This window comes from Chenopodium album, chromosome 7 (genome assembly GCF_948465745.1).
Source record: "Chenopodium album chromosome 7, dcCheAlbu1.1, whole genome shotgun sequence".
NCBI lineage: Eukaryota > Viridiplantae > Streptophyta > Magnoliopsida > Caryophyllales > Amaranthaceae > Chenopodium > Chenopodium album.
Genome location: NC_137840.1, coordinates 12,273,760 through 12,290,375, shown reverse-complemented (window position 1 = coordinate 12,290,375; position 16,616 = coordinate 12,273,760). Strand labels below are relative to the sequence as shown.

Genomic DNA, 16,616 nt, shown 5'->3' with positions numbered 1-16,616 from the left:
ACCCACCTGCAACAAATCCAAAGGGTGGGAGGCCACAGATGCAGACTCCTTGGCTTAAGGAACAGAGGAAGAAAAGTGAAGAGAAAGCAGCAAGAAAGGTATTTTGTGTATTTTGTGACTTGAGTGTATTTAGTGGCTTTGTTTCTGAGTCTTGTCATACTGTGATTGCAGGCTGCACTGAAGTTGCCACAATATCAGCCTCCAACAACAGCAGAGGCTGGGTCAAGTAATGCTGCACCTGCAACTGCTGTGTCAAGCCAGCCTGCAATAAGAACAGAGCCTTTTCCAACTCAGCATGTTACCAGGAGCAAGAGGAGCCTAAGTCAGCCCACAAGAGTGCCAGCAACTACCCCTCCCAAAGTCAAAATACAGACCAGGTCCAAGCTTCATGTAATGAGAAGCAAGAAGGACAAGGATCTCAATCAACTGTGACCCTAGGTCTACTCATTAGAATTTTGTAATAGACAGCCAAGTTTATTAACTACTCATGTGTATAGTAGGCAATATATTTGGTAGTCGAACAATGATTTTGCACAAAGGTGCCTTAACTTTTGTCTCAGCCAATGTAAAACAATTAACAACATTGTGTTGCAAGTACTAATATGAAATGTGATATGTTTCTACCAAAAAGTTCCATTTCTCATTGATTTAGTCAAAAGTAGTACAAGAAATGTCATCCCAACATCCACACATAATAATTCAACAAAAGACAACATAAGTTGGGGATTTTTTTGTTTCTAAGCATTCCAAAATGAACCTAAGATCTAAAATACATAGCCAGTACCAAACCAAAACAACAAAACACAACAATAGCATGTACTGTGAGCATTTTCTTTGTTGTTGCATTGCTGCCATGCACTTCCTTGCTCATCTTCTTCCTGTCTGAGCTAAGAGCTTTGCATTTCATCTTCAAGCTGTCAATCTCATTGAGCAAGCACCTCCTTTGTCCACTAACATCATCAACTTCCCTCTTCATGTCATTCAGCTCTCCCTTCATTAGTTTCTTGTCCAGCAGCAAGTTGTTAATCACCTCTGTTTGCCAAGGTGTTCCATCTGGTTGATCCACCCACTCAAAAGCTTTACACTCCCTTGACTCAGTCACAGGATCATAGAATTTGCAGGTCCTAAACTTGCGTCCAGGGTTCTCCCTAGTCCAAGCAGTCAGCCTAGACATTGGAACTCCACATTGGCATTTTTTCTCCTTTGAGGGTGACATGCTAACTGAAGACATTCCCTTCTGAAATTCAGTAAGAACAGGAATGAAATTAATTGTATTTGAACACAATCACCATAATATAACCCTAATTTCAGTAGCCAATTCACATAACAAAAACCCCCAATCTAATTTAATCTTACATGAACCCTAAGTATTTTAATTGAAATTGGGGTTTAATTGACCTCACAAAACGCCCAATTTCAATTACTCTTAGAAAATGCAACATAATCACGCAACGAATTGCAAAAAATTACAACAGAAATCACGAAAATTGCTAGAGAATTAACGACAATGGCTTACCTTTTTGATGTTTGTTGTCGAGGAGTTCAATTGATTGTTTGATAATTAGAGGGTTTGGGATTGTTAAGGTTGCCCAAAAATACCGATTTCTGAAGAAAATCGCAAAAATTAATCTCCAATCTGCAAGAATTTGGTGTACAAATGAAGAACTAGGTTTAAATAAAAGGGAAATCGAGAGAAATTTGGGAAAAAAAATAAAAAAACTAGCCGTTATACTGGGCCCCACAAGCGTTTTCCGTCACCTGAGCTCAGATGAGGTGGTAAAACTGATGTTTAATTTTTTTATGAGGTGGTAAAGTAAATTTTTTTTTTTGGAGGTGGTAAATTCGACAAAGTCATTATTTAAAGGTGGTAAAAATGAAATTTTCCTCATTATTATGGACCAAATTAAACTGTATTGGCTATTTTCATAAAATAAAATAGGTTTTCGAAAACAGAAAGAGAGAATTTTATAAAAACTAACCACAACACTAGACTTTCCACACTTTCACTTCATTCGATTATGATTCGACGCGAAAGGTATTCATCACCAGGTTTGGTATTGGGGAGACACATATGGGTGTCTACAGAAGCCCCCACTTTGACTGAGTTTGGAGAAACGCCAGTTTCGAAAACAAAAGTTAAAGTAGTGATAGGGACGGAGAATGATCCAGAACGTTCTGCGATCCTAAATCATTCTTGTAACGCCAATACCTGCAAACTAGCGTTAGTTAAAACAGAGTTAACAAACACGTATCTTGCACTGTCGAGCACACGTCTCTGTAGGTAACCAATTTGTTGCATTGTTGTTGTGACAACCTTTCACAAGCTAGGGAACGTCATCTCGTTGTTGTTGATGTTCACTAGTCTCTGAACAATGGAGCTTTTTGGATATGTTCACGCGTCTCTGAACAAAAGAGCTTCTTTTTTAGGATTGTTCACTCGTCTCTGAGCAAAACAGCTTTAATAGGATGCCCACGCGTCTCTGAGAAAAAGAGCTTTTTGATATGTCCACACGTATCTGAGCAAACGAGATTTTGAATGATATGCCCACGCCCCTCTGAGCAAAAGAGCTTTTTTATATGTCCACGCGTCTCTTAACAAAAGAGCTTTTTGATATGTCCACGCATCTCTAAACAAAAGGGCTTTTGATACTTGAATGTTTGTTGTGATCGTTCGGTTGGTTGTGAACAGGAGCTTTGCCAAAAGACTTTGCTAGTGTTTTTTCTTAGGGTTGACCTAAGGTGGTCGACTAACTTGAGGTTGACTCAACGTGACTGACTGACTCGAGGTTGACCCAAGGTGAATTGACACGTGTGACTCATGACCCATGTGTGCATTGTATTGTGATGTGCTTGACTCAAAATGCGAAAAAGCGAAAAATTTCCGTCATTTTTGTGGAGGGTACCGACTTTCTCCCAAAAAAGAAAGACGCGAAAAAGAATCGAAGTTTTTAATGGTGCATGAGCTTAGTCAAATGTTGTTTGATACTATCTCTCAAGGTGCAAGGATTAATTCATCCCAGGCTATCTTAGATGAAAATATTTAGGTAACTTAGGCACAGAGGCTAAGCACTTCATACTTCGTTATGCAATGATGATTGATGATGATATGACAAGGCATGCTTTAGCCACTACAAGAAAATAACCTTTTCGTAGAAATTATTTTAACCTTTAGTATCGATTGTAATTGCAACAAAAAGCTTTCCCAACGAATGATCATTCGATACAATATCCCCTGTTGCCTTAGCCTGTAGTAGTGGTTTTCAATATCACTGGGGTTTGCCTCAATAATCGATACGAAAAACTACATCCAATTGTGGTGATTATTGTAGCGATTACAATCGCTATAAATGTTTAACTCATTTTCTTCAAAAAAAAAAAAAAAACATGCGTATGATCTTTACAAGATTCGAACATACAACCTCAAACTCTTATATTAAATGTTTCACCAATAAGCTATGACATATTTTATGTATTCTTTGTCAAACAATATTTATATATCTAGTGTTGAAAAGGCTTTTCGTATCGATTTCTCAAAATTATATAAATGTGTAAAAATAGTGTGGATATGTATTATTATGTTTTCCGTATCGATTTTATATGGGAAAACCATGGCGATTGTAAAAATGATACGACATCCTTAATTATTTCACAAACATTCTTGCATATTGTAGCGAATGAACAATCTCTACGAAATAATCGCTACGAAAAGAGATTTTTCTTGTAGTGAGCGTTGTGTTAAGATTTCATGATAAAGGGTTCCTAAGGGAAGTATATTTGGTCATGTAGGGAATAATTTTCAAGCGTTAAACCCCTAGATTGAACCCCACGGTGATCATACACTAAAGTACGGTGGCGTCAAAAAGGGAAGAAGATAGAGCAAAAGAGTCACCAACAAGTTTTAGGAACTTGTAAACCGTTCACGAGGTGAAGGTTACACCCCTTAACCATCCAAGAGATCGTCAACTCCATAAGGTCTAGAACCAAATAAGGGTTCAGGGATGAAGGTACAAATCCAACCTAAAAGAGATTGAACCTGCCCTAATAATAGGCCTCTACTTTATTCTGATCGTATTCATATGCGCTTTCTGACTAACATGCAATCAATAGGATTACCCCTAAACCTGTTTATCTATGTTGGTTGAATATTAAATTCACAAATAAAACTATTATTGGCGATCACTTGAAATTATAATCAAATTAACCCTAAACAAGATTATTAATTATCTTATTAAGCGTTATTACAAGTACAAATTCCCTTTAAACATGCATAAAAGGCGTGATCAAACAATAACAATAAAACATCAAGCAACATAATAATAATCAAAATCATAATAATAATCATAATATCATCATAAATTAAATAATCATCATCAAAATAATAATAATAATAATAATATTCATAATCATCATAAATTATAACAATTATAATCATAATCATGTTCATGTTAATACTAAAGCATAATAATAATAGCAAGATCCTAGGCATGATACTAACAAGATTAATAACAAACCCTAGCATGTCACTAAGCAATAAAAATCAAATCTTTAGCCCTAACATGATACTAACAATCATAAATATTAGGAAGAAAATAGGAAGCATCGTAACAATCATATTTAATATTAAAATTACCCTAGACATGATACTAGGAATATTATAATAACAATATAAACATGATTTCTACATCATAACATCAATAAATCAATTAAAGCAATTACTTTGATGCCTCGTACCTCTTTCTAATAACAAAATACACACGTTAGTAACTTCAAGGAAAATAATAATCAAAACAATTAAATTAAATAATTGAAAGAGAGATTTGGGACCAAACCCTCAGAAATTAAACCTTTCACGTCTAGGGCGAAGGCAACTTCGAATATGGCTAGGTGTTTCTAGATCTAATGAATGAGGAATTTTGTATGTAAAAACAAGTTTAGAAAAAAAGAGAGAGAAAGAGAATAATCAAGAAAACTTGATGAGAATTGGTGAATGATTAAGAGAGAATTAGAGAATTAATGATTGCGAATGAAAACTGATTGTAGGTGAATATTAATTAAAACTGATTGTTGATGATTGAAAACGGAGTTTTTAATACGTTATTTATAGAGAAATCAGCCAAAAAGATAAAATATCAAAACAGAGCACTTGGCGCACGCAAAACAGAGCTGGCGCCAGCACCAGCTAATTGGCGCCAGGCGCCAATGGCTAGCACCAGGCGCCAGGCCTGGTTCCAGGCGCCAATGCCTGGAGTCAGGCGCCAGGCCTGTTTTTAACGCGTTTTCGAAAATCGGATAAGTTTGCCGTACTGGAGGATAAAATCGTATCTTTTCCTCGAAAATGTTTTTTTATTTTAATTAAAACTCTGAAAAGTCAACAAAAAGTCAATTTATCAATGCTAATTGAATTAGGAACGAAAAGAATTTTCTAGAAGAATCTAGAAGACGAAAACCATTCCTAATTGCATTAGGAATGATAAATCATATTAGGCCATTCCCTAGATCATTGGGCCGCACATAAGGCTCAAAATGGGCCCAGTTTAGTAAATTGGCCATAACTTCCTCAATATTCATCGGAATTGGGCTTATAATATATCGTTGGAAAGCTCTTGTCAAGCCCCATCCAACTACACTACTATTGGACCCATATCATGGACCAACCAAACTGGATTGGCTGTTTTCTTAAAACAAGTTTTCAAAAACAGAGAGAAGAGAAATGAAATTAAAACTATCCGCAACACTAGACTTTCCACACTTTCGCTTCATTCGATTATGATTCGACGCTAAAGGTACTCATCACTGGGTTTGGTTTTGGGGAGACACAAATGGGTGTCTACAGGTCATGTTTTCTGTGATGTGTGTGAAAGTGATCCTAAGGTTAGCCGCAAAGGCTAAGTGTATGGAAAAATATATTAAAAAGAGTCAAATGGTGGTGACTCTTAGGCTGGGTAGGCTAATGATGTAAGGATCAAGCCCCCAAGTCTAGCTCTAAGTGAATAAGGATGAGCATAAGAGATCCCCTTGATATGATCAATCATGAACGTAAATATGAATGCATTTTTATTACGGGCGCACCTCGATGTGAGGTTTCCTACGTATCCGTTAGGAATCAGGCCGAACGCAGCTCTAGCCGAACCTCGCACAAGTGTGTGTATACCTTAAAAAGGTCTTTTGAAGGGTTTTAATGTGGTTAGGCTAAATGTTTGAAGAATAAGGGGTTAAAGGCTTAAGACCCTCGATAATCCCCTAAGGTGTGAAACCTTGCTTTTGAATCCTTGTATTTTTATGCTTGAGTTTTCTCATTTTTGAATTCTTTTTTTTTATATATATTTTTTGCTCTCTTTCTTTTTTGCTTTTGCATTTTTTTTTTATATTTTGATAAGTGCGGGCAATCCCGATCATGCGGTCTATCACTCACTTGGAATTCATGTTTTCCTAGGCACGGTACCGAGCACTCGATAAGAGACGCAATCTGAGACATGTTTATATCAAAGACATGTTCATGTCAAAGACATGTTCATGTCAAAGACATGGAACACTTGCCCTTTTGTATAGTTTTATTTATTTTTATTTTTGCTATTTTAATCTATTTTGCTCTTTTGAAATCACTCAAACTTTTTAAAATTGCATAAGTTGCACACTGTCCCATCCCAAGGTTAAGTAGATGTGGGTTGAAGAAAGAAAAGTCTATCGTTAGACGAGGCTCAAAGTGGTTTATCAAAAAAGGATTGTTTATTTGAAAGGGTGAAAGGAGATATGATATGGCTACAAGAGGTGCCTCAAATCATGGGTATACCTTGTGCTTAGATCGACAATGATTTTTTTTTTTAATTTTTTTTTAGGTGCAATGCTATGATCATATGCAAGGAAATAAATGCTCATTTTATTAAAAGGGGAAAAATAAAAAATCTACAAAGTAAATCTAAGGAAAAATAGAAGGTGCCTGTGCTAGACTTATAGGGGAAAGGAAGAATGAAAAAAAAAGAGGTCACGAAATCTTGTCGCTGAAGCTCGCCTCGTGTCTTATGCTTTATCATCACTCGGACTGCTTTCCGTTTAGAGGTATGGGAAGCTTATTATTGTCAATTAGATATTGGATGATCTCTTTTAGCTTCCAGCAGCTCTCAGTAGCATGACCCTTACCTTGATGGTACTTGCAGTGTTCATTTGGATTTCAACTAGGTAATCTCTTCTTAGGTGCGGGATCTTGAATAGGTCCAATGGGAGTTATGAGACCTCTAGCATGAAGTCGATCGAATGTTGTGTCATAACTTATGCCAATAGGTGTAAAGGTTCTCTTTTGATCTCGTTTGTTCATGGCAAGGACCTCATCCAAGCAAACGTTGCTCGAGTAGGTAGTTTTGGAAGAAGAAGGATTGTCGTTCTTCTTTCCTTTCCAGCCATTGTTATTATTGTTACTATTCTTGACCTTCTTGTTGCTAAGAGGAACGTTAAGGTGATTTGAATCGATGAGGTCTTGAATGCGATCCTTGAGGGTAAAACACTTTTCGGTGGTGTGACCATGGACTCTATGATATTTGCAATGAGAGTTTGGATCCCAATTGGGAGATCGCTTTTCAGGTGGTGGGTCTTTACTGAGGCCAACGGAACGAATGAGACCTTGATCATGAAGATAGTCAAAAGCTTCATCATAAGTCATTTTTATTGGTGTGTATTCTTCAATGGTCCGTTTTGCCCGTGGCTTAGGAGCATTGAGTTCTTCATTAAATCCTTGGTGAGAACTTTGTTCGATAACCATCATCCAATTTGCTAGTCCTTCTACCACATTCAAGAGCATGGCAATGACATCTTGCAGTTTTCGAACGTCTTCTTTTAGACTTGACAAATTTTCCCCGGTATTATCTATGAAAATTCTTTCATCCTCCTCAATCATGGCCACTTCATCAATAGAGGTTATATAAGCTATCTCGATCATGGGCTCACCTACAGGTGTGATAAACAGTGAAGGATCGAAGGATGTTTGATCTTCTGCGATGGCTAGAATCTCGGAAGTTTTATTGTCATCGATCAGGTCTTGAATAGCTTCTTTGAGTTTCCAACATTCCTTAGTGTCGTGACCCTTTCCTTGGTGATATTTACAGTTTTTATTAGGATCCCACTTAGGTGGCCTGGCTTCTGGAACTGGGTCTTTAATAGGTCCTATGGGCATGACTAGTCCTTTGTGGTGTAGCTTTTCGAAAGCTATTTCATAACGCATACCAAGTGGAGTGAACACTCTTTTCGACCTTTGGATTCGTGGTTTAGAGGTGTTCGTAGCATGTACTTCGTTAATGGGAGAGGAAGAAGAAGGATGGTCGTTCTTCTTTCCTCTCGCACTTTTATCTCTCAGAAGGTCATCTTCAATGTTAATGCCTATATTATGCACAACCTTGAAAGTATTCAAGTTGTGCTGGTATTTTAAGAGCTTTGCATTTTTTTTTTTTGAAGGTTCTTGATGAACATCCTTACAGACTCCTTTTTGGTGAGAACCTTAACCATATTAGCATAAGTTTCCCTCCATTTGTTGAAGAAAGAAGTGAACCCTTCGTTTTCTTTTTGTTTTAACATCTCAAGTTGTCTGTGGTCTGTTTCATCTTAGATGTTGCATTTATATCTTTCTACAAAAGCGTTTGTTATGGAATCCCAAGAAGAGGTTTTCTCTTTGTCAAGGGAAAAGAACCATTGTTAACAAACGGTTTCAAGAGATAAAGAAACAAGGAATGAAAGACTTTCCTATCAATCCCCTTAATGTTCATTATGGTCTCGAATGCCCTTAAGTGTAAGTAAGGGTTGTCGGTAGCCTTGAACTTTGGGATGTCTGTAGGGAATAATTTCAAGCCTTTAAAATCCCACTAGCTTGAACCCCACTGTGATCATACACTAAAGTACGGTGGCGTCCAAAAGGGAAGAAGATAGAGCAAAAGAGTCGCCAATAAGTTTTTTAGGAACTTGTAAACCGTTCACAAGGTGAAGGTTACACCCCTTAACGATCCAAGAGATCGTCAACTCCATAAGGTCATGAACCAAATAAGGGTTCGGGGATGATGGTACAAATCCAACCTAAAAGAGATTGAACCTGCCCTAATAATAGGCCTCTACTTTATTCTGATCGTATTCATGTGCGCTTTCTGACTAACATACAATCAATAGGATTAACCCTAAACCTGTTTATCTATGTTGGTTGAATATAATGCACAAATAAACTATTATTGGCGATCACTTGAATTATAATCATATTAACCCTAACAAGATTATTAATTATCTTATTAAGCATGATTACAAGTACAAATTCCCTTTAAACATGCATCAAAGGTGATCAAGCAATAAATAATAAGCATCAAGCAACATAATAAATAATCAATAATAATAATTATAATCATGACAATAATCATGATAATCATAAATCATAATTAAAATAATAATCATCATAATAACAATAATAATATTCATAATCATGTTAAAGCATAATAAACATAGCAAGATCCTAGGCATGATACTAACAAGATTAATAACAAACCCTAGCATGTCACTAGGCAATAAAAATCAAATCTTTAGCCCTAACATAATACTAACAACCATAAATATTAAGAAGAAAATAAAAAGCATCATAGCAATCATATTTAATATTAAAAATATCCTAGACATGATACTAGGAATCATAATAACAATATAAACATGATGTCTACATCATAAATCAATAAAATCAATTAAAGTACTTACTTGGATGCCTCGTACCTCTTTCTAATTACAAAATACACGCGTTAGTAACTTCAAGGAAAATAATAATCAAAGCAATTAAATTAAATAATTGAAAGAGAGATTTGGGACCAAACCCTCAGAAATTAAAACCTTTCACGTCTAGGGCGAAGGCAACTTCGAATATGGCTAGGTGTTTCTAGATCTTGTGAATGCGGAATTTTGTATGAAAAGGCAAGAAAGAATTGAAAAGAATGCTAAAAGAAAGAATGTTTTTAATTAAGAATCGATGAATGAAAACTTGTGAATGAAGAGAGTTGATGAATGAAAGATGTAGATGATGAAGATAGTTGGTGTATGAAAACGGAGTTTTTAATACGATATATATAGAGAAAATCAGCCAAAAAAGATAATTTAACAAAACAGAGTCTGAAGATCACAAAACAGCATTGGCGCCAACCCTGGCTAACTGGCGCCAGGCACCAGTGGCTAGCGCCAAGCGCCAATGGCTAGCGTCTGGCGCCAAGCCTGGTTCCAGGCGCCAAGGCCTGGGGTTGGACGCCAAACTGGATTTCAGCGCGTTTTCGAAAATCTAATAAATTTACCGTACTGGAAGATAAAATAATTTAATTCCTTCGAAAATGCTATTTGATCTTGATTAAAACTCTGAAAAGAGTCCTAATTGAATTAAGAATGAAAAGAACCTTCTAGAAGATTCTAGAAGACTAAAATCATTCCTAATTGCATTAGGAATGATAAATCATATTAGGCCCTCCCCTAGATCATTGGGCCGTACATAAAGCTCAAACCGGGCCCAGTTTAGTAAATTGGCCATAACTTCCTCAATATTCATCGGAATTGGGCTTATAATATATCGTTGGAAAGGTCTTTGCAAGCCCCATCCAACTACACCACTATTGGACCCATATCATGGACCAACCAAACTGGATTAGCTGTTTTCTTAAAATAAAGTTTTCCAAAACAGGGAGAAAGAGAAAAGAAATAAAACTTTCCGCAACACTAAACCTTTCCACACTTTCGTTTCATTCGATTATGATTCGACGTGAAAGGTACTCATCACTGGGTTTGGTTTTGGGGAGACACAAATGGGTGTCTACAGTCGTTGGCATTGACCTTCTCTGGAAGGAGTTCCTTATCCACCGAGACCCCTTGTGCGCTAATGCCTTGGAACTTGTAGTCATTGGATGTTTTACTCAAGCTTTCTTGCATGAGCTCCATTTGTTGTTGCTTCACAGGGTCATTGATTTGGAGGGTTAAGGTCCTTAGCACCTCTGTAACGTCTGCCATTTGCTTCTTAAGCTCATTGACTTCTTCTTGACTTTCCATTATCTTCTTAGCTTTTCTTTTTCGACCGACTGGTTTATCAAAAATTTGAACTTAAATAAAGGTGATGTCCTTGATTAATCGCCCTTCTCTCCTTGATCAAGTACTGTGGAAAGGGAAATTAGGGATAAGTTTTTTATTATTTATTTTGACTCAAGCTCTATTCAACATGGAAGAGAATTTGGAAGAGAATGGGAATAGATTGGACCCCCCACTCGAATGACGGAAAACGACTCATGCATGAACCTAAGACATGGTTATGGTGACATATGCAAAGTGTGTGCTAAGACTAGTGAGTGTAGGTGATATGTGAAGACTCGTGTGTAAGACCATGAGGCTAGACTATGTGACTAGACTTAAGCAAGGACTAAATATGGTTACTGCCATTAACAAAATAACCAAACTGATTAATAATCTCTGATGACTCGAGCAAAAATCTGAACTGTCGCCAAAGCAACAGGACTTTCGCCGCACACTGCACTGCAGCGCCAGACGACAGGGTTGTTGCACGGCGCTGCAACCTAAATTTTTGCGCCATTATTGGAATATTAATCTGGGACTGGTTTCAGTATTTTTACTCTACGGGACAGGCTTAAAGTCATACTAAGTCAGTTTTGATTTATTTATTAAACTTTAATTACTCTAATTAATTAATTAGGCAAAGTCCTTTTAGCCATTAATCAGTTCATTTAGGCTTAAACACAAGTCAAACAAACCGTTAGGAAAAACACATAGAGTATGCACAAGTAGTCAAGTAGGCACAATATGATGCAATGAGTTTGCAACTTAACCATGGCTCTAGTTCTCTAAAGTTTGGGATATGGGTTAGTTAAAGAGGGTCCACGGTTATGAGTCCGGATGTACCGCGCAGAAGCCTTACCTTTGGAAGGGTTGGCGCGTGTGAATGGGACCCCACGAGTTAAACTTGATTTCCATGGTTTGGTGAATTCAACATTCTCGGATGTACCCTTTGTTGCTCAGAGCGTTCAATCAAGTAGATGGAGCATGAATTCCCAGAGGGTTATGTCCATATGTAGAACACATATGGGTTTCAGAAAAGTGAGAAAAACTCAATCAGGAAGTAGAATCGAGCCAACAGTGCTAGAACTAGGAAAAACAAGAAGACAGATTTATGAATCGGGATTGGAAGAACGCAGCGCCTGCCAACAGAGACTGTCGCCAAGATATGACCCTGTCGCTAGACGACAAAGTTGTCGCTCGGCGACAGAGCCATATCTTCGGCGACAGGCTCTGTTTTCTAGACGCCAGTTCCTACATGCCTCATCAGCTGTCTGTGTTCTTAGAATTTTTCAGTTTTCGCAGTATTATTTCGATTCTAGTTGTGAAAGCTATTTCTCAAATTTCCTACGTGTAAAAATCCTATGTTTTAGACTCATTACGGATGGTCTTTCCAATGAGAACCTTATTTTATGCATATGGCAATAATGTTAATCAAAAGTACGCACATGAAATACTTAGAACTTTTCGAGTCTCATTCACTCATTCTAAATCATTGCCGAAATAAATTTCAGGAATTAAAATAGAAATCCTCCCCAGTAGAGTCGCCAAAAACTGTAGGGAATATTTCAAGAATTACCCCAAACTTGAACCCCAAAGTGATCATACACGTAAGCATGGTGGCGTCCAAAGGGAAGGAAGCTAGAGCAAAAGAGTCGCCAACAAGTTTTAGGAACTTGTAAACTGTTCAAGGGGTGAAGGTTACACCCCTTAACGATCCATGAGATTGTTAACTCCAATTGGTCTAGAACCAAGACTGGAAGTTCGGGGATGAAGGTACAAATCCAATCTAAAAGAGAAAGAATATGCCCTAATAATAGGCCTCTACTTTATTCTTCTTGTATTCATGTGCGCTTTCTGATTAACATGCAATCATTAGGTTTACCCTAAACCTGTTTATTTGGATGCCTCGTATCTCTTTCTAATAACAAAATACACACGTTAGTAACTTCAAGGAAAATATAAAATCAAACAATTAAATAAAATAATTGAAATAGAGATTTGGGACCAAATCCTCAGAAATATCAAACCTTTCACGTCTAAGGCGAAGGCAACTTCGAACTTGGCTAGGTGTGTCTAGATCTTGTGAATGCGGAATTTTGTTTGTAAAAAGTTGGTTTAGAAAAAGAGAGAAAGAGAGTATCAAGAATTTCATGATGAGAGTTGGTGAGAATTGGTGTCATATTGATGATTAAAAAGGGAGGTCTAAGGACGCTATTTATAATGAAAATAGTCCGGATTAGATAAAAAAGAATCAGAGTTTGCAAAGGAATAAAACACGTTGCTATCGCCACAACAGCTCCTGTCGCCACAACAGCCCCTGTCGCTAGGCGACAACCTGACATTCGACGCTGTAGAAGATTTTTCCCATACGTTTTGTATTTTTAAATAAAATTAAATTGTAAAAGTCTGTACGAGGGGTAAAATCGTAATTTCATTTAAAACACTTCTTTTATTCCAAATAAAACTCATAAAACTTAATTATCAATCCTAATCACATTAGGATTCAAAAGAACCTTCTAGAAGATTCTAGAAGACTATAATCAATCCTAATTGCATTAGGAATGATAATTCATAATAGGCCCTCCTCTAGATCATTGGGCCGCATATAAAAATCAAACCGGGCCCATTTTAGTAATTTGGCCATAACTTCCTCATTATTCATCGGAATTGGGCTTATAATATATCGTTGGAAAGCTCTTTTCAAGACTTATCCAACTATGCTATTATTGGACCCTTATTATGGACCAAACTAAACTGGATTGACTATTTTCATAAAATAAAATAGGTTTTCGAAAACAGAAAGAGAGAATTTTATAAAAACTAACCGCAACACTAGACTTTCCACACTTTCACTTCATTCGATTATGATTCGACGCGAAAGGTATTCATCACCGGGTGTGGTTTTGAGGAGACATAAATGGGTGTCTACAATAGGTTTGTAATATGACAAGGTAGGGCCATATGTCACGGGAGGAGTATTTTTAGGGAAGCCTAGTAGAGCCTCAAATTCGCTAGGTAATGGGACAATTTTAGCCCCTTTAAGGAGGAAAAGATGGTGGTTTGAGTCCCAATGATTAAATGCAGCATGGAGGAAATTAAAATTTATATTAAGTTGCATATAGTTTAATAGGGAGTTAAGGTGGTATATTTTAAAAGCTAATTTATCCTCAGTTGAAAGGGAAGTGACCCATTGTTTCAAACGTTGCTCAAATGTCTTTACCAATGTTCAAACCAAAGAAAAAAGAAAAAGAATGTGGAGAAATAGAGCAATATTTTTTCCTTATAATACGAATGAATGTGAGATGATCAAAAGACTACACGAAACCACGTTTAAATAGACCCAAACGAGGTAATTTTTCCGGCAATTTTCGCCCAAAGGAAAGTTCACCCGCATGTGGCACGCACAACCAATTTTAATGCACGTGACAGTCGCGCGCAACCCATCCAGTTTCGCGCGCCCTGTTCTATCACGACATGTTGGTTGGTTTATTTCCATATTTCGGACTACCAAATAACGGAATATCAACAAAATCTTATGACTAACCCATACGTTTGCCTTTGTTAGTTTTGTTTCCTTTCTTCATTCTTTTATTTTATTTTTCTTTTTTGTTTCTAACTTTCTTTTTATTTTCTTGTTTATTTCTTATTTTCTTTTAAGTCCTTTTTTTTCTTTTTACATTTTTTCTTTACCCTTTGGTTTTCTTTTTTTTTTTTCCTTTTATTTTCTTTTTTGGTTATTTTTTTCGAGAGGGGTAAGTCGGGAACCCTTTCCTTCCCTCGGAATTTTTTTCGCTTTTTAACACTTATGGAAATAAAATATGATATATACAAATAATGTGTGTCATATGTACAACAATAAAAATATATATATATATATATATATATATATATATATATGTACATTTTCCATAAGCGAAAAAATATAATATATAATAAAAATGGAAGTCAGGATGCTCGGCGACTCCCGGAAGGCTGTTGTACATCCTGCAAAATCCAAAACAAAGATTAATACACAAAATATGTAATAAATTTGAAAAAAAAATCAAACAAACCTACAGCAACCATCCGATGATCACAGCATGACAAAGCCACGAGGGCTCTCCAATCAGCATCTCGAAAAGCACGCATAGTCCTCACCATGCCGTTCATGGTCTCTTGCGAAACCTTTTCTAAAAAAAAATATAAGGACAGATATAAAACAAATGTATTTGATATATGGATATGAAAAAAATACATGTACAGAATAAACATACCGACTCAGATGTATCCGGTACGAATATGTCCTCATCCACCGCCACTGAAGAATCTCATGAATTACCGACCCAAAAGCGTCGGTATACGTGATCTCCGTCGTGGGAGACACCCAACCACCCAGCTCGACTCACTAAAAATGCGATAACAAAGGAGTCAAGGTTCCGAAAATAGACAAAGGAAAAAATAAAAGAAAAGAAAAATACTAACCGGAACGAAAGCTGGAAAAAGAGTCAGGCTGGACGCGACGAACGTTGGGTAAGATGCACCCGACAGCGCCAGATGCTCTGCTGGATAACCAAGGATCGCCTGAGCTCGATCCTTGGTAGACAGCAGGTCCGGACGCAGCATCCGGATCGGAGGGTCCTTAGGAACCAAAGGCTCCTCGGACAAAGATTGCCAGAGAACACGCTTGCCTAAGAACCAAGCGTCCGTCCTCTAGAGCACAGAGAGTCCCTGATAAAGGGCTCGGAAACGGCAGCGAACCATGCCTGCCCGAAAAGCCTTAGGGACCCCAACAATCAAACTCCAAGGACGGAGATCGATCTACAAAACACGACCACATGAGAAAATAGTTCAATATATATATATATATATATATATGAACATTTGTTGCCAAAATCATACTCATCGACGCACGAGTCGCCGAAAGAATCCTCTGGCGGAATTCGCCGGCTGAAGTTGCTCGTCTTTTCCTAATTGTGACCAGACGATGGCCGACAGGAAAACGAGCCTCCCCAAGTATCCTGGGGGCTAGAAAAGGTAGGTACGAGTACCCCCAAGCCTAAAGAAAAAGAATACAATTAATAAAAAGCCGAAATGATGATAAAAAAAAATATATAAAAGATTAAGATACGCACCTCAAGGATACGACCATGCCACGAAATGAAGATCTTACGCACCGTAGTAGCTGCCGTGGAATCCATCACCCAGATCGCTTTGCCCATATCTGTAAGCATACGGGCATATGACACCTCCGCGCAACTCAAGTTACCCACTTGCCCAAAATAAATAAGGCAAATGAGTAACCCGATAGCGAAACGTTCTCCCCGATCACTCAGAAAAGTGATGGAAAAAACGTGGGCAATGTATATCTGAGCCAGCTGGTCAGGTGTACATTATCGATCAACCTCATCAGCCGACAACTCGTCGGCAAGAACCGAGTACGGACAAGACTGCGCGTACATATGAAAGGCCGCCGCAAGATGGTCCCCAACAAGGTCATGCATCCTCTCATCTGACCCGTTCACGACCACCATAACCACAGGCTCACCTCCGAAAGGAAAGCCCGTAATCATAGAAAAGTCAAA

The 16,616-nt window shown here is 37.5% G+C and overlaps 1 protein-coding gene across 1 annotated transcript; it reads right to left on the bottom strand.

Annotated features, from left to right (window-relative positions):
• Nucleotides 1–622: 622 nt before the first annotated feature.
• LOC145640916 (uncharacterized) lies at nt 623–1,910 on the bottom strand. The gene is made up of 2 exons (XM_081692145.1): nt 1,517–1,910; nt 623–1,237 (listed from the first exon to the last, which is right to left on the bottom strand). Exon 2 carries the CDS (start codon nt 1,229–1,231, stop codon nt 758–760), a length of 474 nt encoding a protein of 157 aa, XP_081548271.1. The 5' UTR covers nt 1,232–1,237; nt 1,517–1,910; the 3' UTR covers nt 623–757.
• Between the last annotated feature and the right edge of the window lie 14,706 nt (nt 1,911–16,616).